The sequence below is a fragment of the Octopus bimaculoides genome, chromosome 6, assembly GCF_001194135.2.
Source record: "Octopus bimaculoides isolate UCB-OBI-ISO-001 chromosome 6, ASM119413v2, whole genome shotgun sequence".
NCBI classification, from domain to species: domain Eukaryota; kingdom Metazoa; phylum Mollusca; class Cephalopoda; order Octopoda; family Octopodidae; genus Octopus; species Octopus bimaculoides.
The window spans coordinates 51,013,254-51,022,281 of record NC_068986.1 but is presented as its reverse complement, the minus strand read 5'-3'; the positions used below and the strand labels follow the sequence as shown (position 1 = coordinate 51,022,281).

The following is a 9,028-nucleotide window of genomic DNA, read 5'->3' as shown; positions in this document are numbered from 1 at the left end:
CAAGTTATTTTGCATGCTTTCAACAAATGTGACTTTGAAATCACGTGTAAATAGCTCCTTTCCCTGGAAAAGGAAAGATTTTGCTGCTATTTCTTGCATGCCCTACTACCACGTAACAGGTGTTTTGGGTCCTTTATCGCAAGTAGTTATTACATGGTAGCAGGGCGTGCTAGAAATAGCAGCCAAATCTTTCCTTTTCTAGGGAAAGGAGCTATTTACGCGTGATTTCAATGTCACATTTGTTGAAAGTATGCAAAATAACTTGGAAAAACTTGGAAGACTATGTGTGTGTATATGTCACAGATAGCAGACGTGTGTTTGTGTTCATTGACACTCCATGAAATTCATTATATGTGTGTTGACATCATGAAAGCCATATTTTTTTTCCGTCAAGAAATAACAAACAAAAATTGTGTTTACTCATTTTCATTAATGAATAGGGGTCCTAATGTCACAAAAATTTGTACTGCACTGCTGAAGGTAAGTATGAAAAATGTGCCAAAAAATTAAGATGAAATATAATATTTCTGAGATATTTCAAGTACAAACAAACATCTATAGTATTATTAAAATACACACACACACATATATATATATATGGATTTTAGATAGAACAACATAAGATAAAATGTATATTTAGTTGGCATATACTATTTTCCAGTTCTAAAACTGTCATGAAATGAGATATTCTTGTTTAATTTACCAAAATGTTCTTTGATCTTCTCCAGCTGTCGCAAGACACAGAATGTGTTTGATGAATGCGTCAAAGAGAAACTGGGAATTGAACGCCCTTATGTTGGTTACTTCTCTAAAATTCGCCTGCATGACACACAGCGTCCGAGGTTTCAGCTGCCACCACACAAGTTACCAGAGAAAATTCCTGAACCACCAAACACTGACACTGCACCTCTACCTAACAGAATTTTAGATTAACCCTGGCCAATCACTAGATATTTAAACTTGTTACTTTGGAAATCAGAATATACCAAGGTTGTACTTTTAGAAGCAGATTTTTTAGTCTGTCTGTCAGGCTTTAAAACTTTGTATTTCTTCAGCTACAATAAACAAACATTTCCATATTTTATTTTCTTTGTTATATTGTTATGTTTTGTCATTATTTTTTATGCTTTTCATCATTTAATATCTTTTATCTTTTACTTGTTTCAGTCATTAGATTGCAGCCATGCATTTTTAGTTGAATAAATCAACCCCAGTACTTATTTTTTTATAAGCTTGATACTTATTCTATTGGTCTCTTTTGCTGAACTGCTAAGTTAAGGGGATGTAAACAATTCAACACCAGGAATTTACTATTTGTATCTAAATGAAATAGATTCTGGCTTTACTCAACTGTGACTCTTATATTGTAGAAAAAGAGCCAACAATAGAACCTTTACATAGTTACTCTTCTTGCTAGAAATAGAAACTAACTTCCTCTCAAGTCACATCTAACTGTCTTAATTTGATACAAAACTTTATTGGAAACAAGAGACATGACGGTCATGGCTGGAATACTACTTTTGATCAGGTTTGACCTGGAACTCTACAACAACAGAACTTTTTACATTTAGTGCAACTAATAATCTTTTATCAGTTGTTACTTCTCACTTTCTTTGAATCTTGTGAAGCATGGCAAGTTACAAAAGTGCTCCACAAGATCCAAACGTTTATGAAGAGATATTTCTGGAATTTCCTATGGGTGAGATGGCAAGATAGACTCACAAAAAAAGCCTTGTAGGAACAGATGAACTAGTAATCTATCAAAAACCAGGTAGAGAGGAGGAAATAGGGTTGGCTGGGACACGCGTTACAGAGGCCTGTTTCCAATATTACAAGCCAAGCCTTCTGACGGGCACTCCAAGGGAGAAACAAATATAGTGGACCGCAAACAATGTGGAGAAGTTCCACAGAAATGGAAGCACTGCCAGGTGGCTACATTAGGGGACAATTGCAATTTTTGCCGAAGATCAAGACAGCTGGAGATTTCTTGTTGAGACATGATGCTCCACATGGAGTTAAAGGAATTAAGAAACTGTTCGCTTGCAATGCTTTCTTATATTCTGGCACCTAAAAAAGAAGTTCAACATGGTCATTGGTGAACTGGTCACCTGTTTCTTTCTTAATTGTTTACATATTTAAAATCTACCTGACAATGGCAAGTTTTTGCTATGCTGAGAATACATCAATAAAATGCTGCCAAAACAGTTGTGAATTTTGAACTCCACCTGTGTTCTTTTATTCTTGTGGGGTAACAATCTTGCTTCCTAACCACATGATTCTGGGTTCAGTCCCACTGCATAGCACCTGGGGCAAGTGTCTTCTACTATTGCATCGAGCCAACCAAAGCCTTGTGAGTGGATTTGGTAGACAGAAACTGAAAGAAGCCCATATCTTATATAAAATCCGTTCTGTCTGTCTGTCTGTCTGTCTGTGTACTTATAACTTGAGTATTGTTTATCCGATCGCGCTGAAATTTTAACACAGATACATGAGAGAGTGGGGCATTCCGTAATCTAAAATGAGTTTCAAAATAGTTAGTTTCAAGGTGACAATCGCTATTTTTGTAATCCTCTTCTCCTGTTTGTTCCATCATTAAAATCAACCAGTTGCTGAGACAGCCGGCACATACCATTTCACTGGCAACAAGAGGAGTACTGGATGACAGTCAGCCAAAACCGTCGCTATGTTGTCTCTTTTATGACGTACAATTCCACTTGAAGTTGTATATACATTGTGTTACGATTCGTTATCAATCAACTATCCTTATTGAGAAGAAACAGTCAAAAGTAACGACCACATAGAAGCACCAAACATCTCCACTACTTAACACTGTCCAAGTTAACCCTCTTCACCTTTACAGCTGACATGAAAAGCTACGCAAAAAAGAGAAAAAACTTGATTGCTATTAAAACGCATAAAATTTTGGGGTTAATAATCTTAATCTTTAGTTTCAGTTACAGTTTCTCGTTCATTTGTATTTGATGACTGTTACTTTAAGGGTTTTATTTCGATTTTATGTATATATGTATGAGCCTATGAGGGAGACCTCTACATGGTAGCTAGACCTGGTAGAAATAGCAGCCAAATCTCCCTCAAAACACCCTACTGTCTTCATCCGACGATTCTGCCTGTTAGACAAGTTTTAAACCATCTTCATATTATTAACACTAGCAATTTGTTCGCCTCCTATTCATCTCCATGGTCACTACTTAATCCATCAATGAAAAACATTGGGCCATTACCTACATGTGGAATTTAGTTGACAGAAACTATATGGAAGTTCGTATGTATGTCTGTCTCTGTTCGTGCCTTCATGCAACGTAACTTAGCGTCTCGAGAAAAAGAGTCAGGCAAGTGGAAGTTTAAGAAAGGGCCTCCCAAAAGTGGGATACTTATATGTACTGCGCCTCTTAAATTGTCAAATACAGAATATAAACATACAGAGTTCTCTCCCGTAACTAAATTGTGAGTGTAATACAGAGTAACCTCCCTTCACAGAAAGAAACAGGTAAAAAAAGACAATCGATCTAAATTTTAACCTCCCAACATACTTTTGAAATTTCCAGTGTAGATTTCCAATATAGTTTTGAGATTTCTAGGGTCTCTCTCTTCCCCCCTCTCTCTCTCATAGTTTTTATTCTGCTTGAATCTTCCTGTCCTTCTTTCACGGACGTTTAAATAAAAACCAATAATTTATTGATAATTAATCATTTGACAATATATTTCCCTTACAAAAATACAATCTTGTGTAGAGCCGAATCAAAGAAATGGCTGATGGTCTTGTCGAATAGCTAGCTGCCTATTGGTACTGTATAACCAATGCTGTTTTTTTTAAATATTAACAGGTGTTCAGTTCCCCAAGTTATAAATATGTACCATTATGGCTCACAGGTTAGAGCGTAAGGCTCACAATCATGTGGTAGTGAGTTCGATTCCAGGACTGGATTGTGTGTTGTGTTCCTGAGCAAGACACTTTATTTCACGTTGCACCACTTCACTCACCTGTAGAAATGAGTTGCGATATCACTGGTGCCAAGCTGTATCAGTCTTTGCATTTCCTTTGAGTAATATCAGTGGCATGCAGAGGGAAGGTTGGTATGCATGGGCAACTGCTGGTCTTCCAGAAAATCCTTTGGTTCTATTTGTGCCGCAGAAGGTAACTTTCTATGTGCAATCCCATGGTCATTCATGACTGAAGGGGATCTTTAGAACAACTCTTACTTTATGCTTCTATCTTGTAATCTTCTATGCTTCCATACTGTAAACACTGTGTCCACGTAACACAGCCACTGGTATCATAACAGTCACCAGCCTGTATATCATAACCGCTGAACTGCATACATTACAGTCATAGTACATTTTATATCACAGTCAATGAGTCTTTCTATTGCAACCACTGAACTTCTCTATCACAAGTACAGTCCCTCATTGATTCACCGATAAAAAAGAGAAAAAAAAAACACCTGTCTTAATATAAAAACTAATGAAGTATCAAATACTATAAACAACAAACTTATAAACAGTAGTTAAAATATTGGTTTCAAATTTTGGCACAAGACCAACAATTTTTGGGGCAGGAGTAAGTCAATTACATCGACCCCCCAGTGCTCTACTGGTACTTATTTTATCGGCCCCGAAAGTGAAGAAGGGCAAAGTCAGCCTTGGCGTAATTTGAACACAGAATGTAGTGTCAAACGAAATATGGCTAAGCATTTTTCCCGGTGTGCAAACAAACCTGCCAGCTCATTGACTTAAAATATTAGAGGTGATATATAAACAGAAACAGATAAATACATCCTGAGAAAAATAAATACACTTCCAGAAGATCAGAAAGTATCATGCAGAGACTAATACGGTTCCTCTGAGTGGACATAAAGTGATCTAAGCTTGGTTTAGTTATAGCTTTTTAAACCCTTCAATCCCAGTGGAACATAGGCCATCAGTAAATTTTCCCTTGCTGCTCTCAACTTTAGGCTGCCATTTCTGCTTCTCTTTAGTTGGATTCTTGCACTTTCAGCTCCTTTTCAGTATCAAGCTCATAGCTATTTTTAGGGCACCCACTCTTCTACATCCGTTGTGGGTTCTACATCAGAGCCTGACAAGTTATGCAGGGTGATGGTTTTCTTAATGTGTGATCTGTTCACCTCACAAAATGCTTCAGGGTCTGTGCCACACTTTTTGTATATGTCAATGTTTCTTGGTTGCTAGAGACAGAGTACGAAAATTGTTAGCTGATAACTCCTATTTAGGTAGAAACACATGTCCATCATTATCTTCATATATATAATCAATAAGCGTGTTCTTTGTCGTAATTGCATGGGTGTAAAAGAGCCGTACAGAATTTAGATATATATATATGTAATGATATGATGTTAATTTGTAGCGATGATAATTTTGTGTAGTTACCGATTGTAACAGGTTATAAGATGAACGATGAACAGTGATCGAAGTTGTAAAGAAATATTTATTTACCGTTACTTTAATAAATGCCATACCACGACGGGTAGGTTAGTGCAATAGTACAACACAGTTCGTAAAGCATGCAGGGTAAAGAAAGTTGATTTTGGCCTGTATATGTATGTACACTTTCTCATAGTAGTATATATAGGTAAAGATAGGGTAATGTTACCGAGCAAAGGATGCGAGCTAGTGATAGTTATAGAGTTGAGGGACGTTGTGTCTCATAGTTGGCTGGTTGTAAACTTCTTTCTCTCTCTGGTCGTTTGTCTTTTAGTGACTGCCTGCTTGTGACCATGACTCTAGATGTACGTTCACGAAACTAGTTGAGTTGTCACCTACTGGTGACTAAACTAGTTGAGTCGTCACCGACTGGTGACTAGACTGTTGAGTCGTCACCGACTGGTGACTAGACTGTTGAGTCGTCACTGACTGGTGACTAGACTGTTGAGTCGTCACCGACTGGTGACTAAACTAAATTTTTCTTGGGATTTCCTTGCTTTTATAACAATCCAGAAGGATAGATATATTATTGAGAACAATGGATTTAGCTGGTGGTCTTGTTATCTCTACTCTAGATTTTGGTGATGTAGAAGAGGTTAGAAAGGGTCAAGTGGTGAAGACATTGTTTCGGTCTAGCTAAAGGCATCTGGAAAATATTAAACTGCTGTCAGAGAAAAAGCTATTGTTCCACCGTGGGAAAAGTTTTGTTGCAGTGTTGATTTAAATTTGGCTATAGTGGATCGAATCCACTTCATGCATGCAAGGTCCACTACATATATATGCTTACATACAGGAGACCAAAAGTGTACGTACGCTGCTATACGTATATGTATAAGAAAAAAACAAAAATGGAACAAGAACGTAACAGGCGACAACAAAACATCCGGACAGTTAGGCGATACAAAAAAGGACAGGAAAAACAGGGAGGGTCATCTGGTGCTTTTTATCGTCAGTCGAGTTCCAGATCGTCGCTGCTGTTTCGGCCGATTACACTCGATACTGCTCCAATACGCACACACACAAACACATAATTATATATATAGGGTATTCCAAAAGTCTCTTCGCAGTAAGTATTTTTTAAATTACAAAATAAATATTTATAAGATGGTATAAGACTACAAAAGAATATATTTGACTTTACAAGACTTTAAAAAACTTTATAAGAGGTGTTGAAAGTGTCGTCCTTCATTTTCAACTTTTTTACTGCCGTGTGAGCAGTTCCTAGGCTGATTTCCACAGGATGAAAGAAATTCACTGCGGAGAGACTTTTTGAACACCCTGCATGGAGTGGTTAAATGTGAATCAGGTGAAATTAATGGAGGTCAATCTTTATCTATTTAAATTTTTCATGGCATAGAAAAGATTAAAAATCAAGATATCGCCGACAGAACAAAAGGTCTTGGGAGAATTTACAGATTCAGTTTCGAATTTCAGGTAGAGCCAAGAGAGGTCCCCCCCCCCGCAACACCACATATATTTTAGAGATGTTATAACCTGATTTGATCAGAGATTGTGCATTGAATCTAAAACAATTACAGCAGGTTAGATGTATTTAGCCCTTGCAATGGAACTGTGTGAGCAACCAGGTCACAGGCAAAAATGTTGACTCCAATTGGATCTAGTTGGTTTGGCCAATTAATAAATGCTTATTTGCAGTTAACAATTCTAGTATATTTTTGAATGCTTATATAATGTCCTTAATATGTAAACACACACAAACTCTCTCTCTCCCTCACATACACACACGCACGCGCACACACACGCACACGCACGCACACACACACACAATGTGAGTGTATTTAAAAACACGCACGCATTCATGAGTGTGCGTGTTTATAAAGTCTGACAAGTTCAGATATTATTTCGTTCCGAATAAATTAAACATTGGTTGACAATGTTGTTTTAATTTTTCGTGTAGAAAAAAAAAATATCAATGACTTTAATTTTCTGTATATAAATTATATAAATATCAATTTTATTGTATAACATCTGCCACATTCAAACACACATTTATATAAATTTTTGCATAGACGGAATAGTTTTCTTTCGGCGTTCCGACTTTTATAATAAACGTTACAAAGTTCACTTTGCATGTAATGTAATAGTGTAATTGTGAGTTGGAAATCAAAATGTTTTTGAACTTAGTTCAAAAAGCTTTGTTAAGAAGTGAAAGAAAGGGTCTTGCCTTTTCTGTTTCTCGGCTGTTTAATAGTAGGGCATTTATCCGGAGACAATCTTCTCTGGCCGCCATGGAATTTTATACGGACGAACATAAACAAATCCGAGATTCTTTAAACAAGGTAAGTTGTTTATTTTTGCGGGTGTGTTTGTTGTTATCTCCTGTTTACTCTATCACGTACTTAGTAAATCTTATCGAATCCACATTACAGAATCGATTGAGACTGGGTTGTTTCGAGCACCCCTTGCCTCTGCCCCAGATCTGTAAGTGTGCTTGTACTGGGGACAGCTAACTGCATGTAGTGGTTAAATGTGAATCACATGAACAGATGCGATGGGAATGTGGATGCCTTTGATGTAAACAAATGAATGACATCGATTCATAGTTAAAATAATTTATTCACTGGACTTAATTTGTCGTTGGTACACACAATTCTTCACTACATGCATATGTTGACAACTGCTACGAGTTGCTAGAAATAGAAACAGGGTACATCTCTGGAAGTGATAATGTCAGGAATGGATATGTGTGTGTGTGTGTGTTTAAGACAGTAGTCTACCGTGGAACTTCGTTCGATCATATCTCTTGGTCTCTGCGGTCTGCTTAAACCTCCCTGTCTGTGTCGTAGACCGTTCTTGTCTCTGCCTCCTAGGCCTGTCTTCTTGTCTGTCCCTCTGCTGACCACCGTATTTATACCAAAAAGTTCGGATTTTAGATTCCCGGATAAAGGACTGTGTATCTGTAATCTAATTGATAAATCAACTCAACAGAAGAAAAACAAAAATTATAGGCGCAGACGTGGCTAGGTGCAGGTATGGATGTGTGGTAAGAAGCTTGCTAAGGCGGAGAGCTGGCAGAAACGAGCACGCCGTTGTGTTACTTTGTGAAAACTGTCTCGGTAAATAATTGTGATTTTTGTGAAACTCGGGCCTGCAGGTGAAAATGCGACATAGATGTCCGTAATTGGTGCACATATTGTGCTGGGTCAGGAAGGTTTTGTGATGAAATAGGTTCGGTCATCTCCCCAAGTAAAGTGAGTGGATCTTTCTGATTTGCCGGGCAACACTTTTCATTTATGTTTTATGTAGTGCTTTTGGTACCGAAACACTTTCAAACTTCGTATACTTGTATATTTTGTGTTATAGAACAGATAAAAAATTTGGCACTATCATGCTATTAGCTGTCAGAAGTGAAAGTGCTCACTACTAGTGAAGTATCTGTCTGTCTGTCTGTCTGTTGCTGGCCTGTCGATTCTTTGGCTACTGACAGCTAATACCATGACTGGCCTGAGCGAGCTGTCTGTCTGTCTGTCTCTCTCTATCTATCTATTACTCGAAAGTTCGCGCGTCCGCGCTAGCTAGTCGTGAGTAGAAAACACAAATTTAATAT

The 9,028-nt window shown here is 37.5% G+C and overlaps 2 protein-coding genes across 2 annotated transcripts in view; both read left to right on the top strand.

Annotated features, from left to right (window-relative positions):
* The window catches only part of LOC106877669 (NADH dehydrogenase [ubiquinone] 1 alpha subcomplex subunit 8), an 8,692-nt gene extending 7,608 nt beyond the window's left edge, over window positions 1–1,084 (top strand). Inside the window, exon 3 of the mRNA XM_014926618.2 lies at window positions 729–1,084. Coding sequence (XP_014782104.1) covers window positions 729–933 — 205 coding nt within the window. The 3' untranslated portion in view covers window positions 934–1,084. The remainder of the gene's footprint in view (window positions 1–728) is intronic.
* A 6,426-nt stretch (window positions 1,085–7,510) lies between these two features.
* The window catches only part of LOC106875227 (probable acyl-CoA dehydrogenase 6), a 34,934-nt gene continuing 33,416 nt past the window's right edge, over window positions 7,511–9,028 (top strand). The window contains exon 1 of the mRNA XM_052968728.1: window positions 7,511–7,760. Within this exon, the coding sequence (XP_052824688.1) occupies window positions 7,590–7,760 (171 nt within the window). The 5' untranslated portion in view covers window positions 7,511–7,589. The remainder of the gene's footprint in view (window positions 7,761–9,028) is intronic.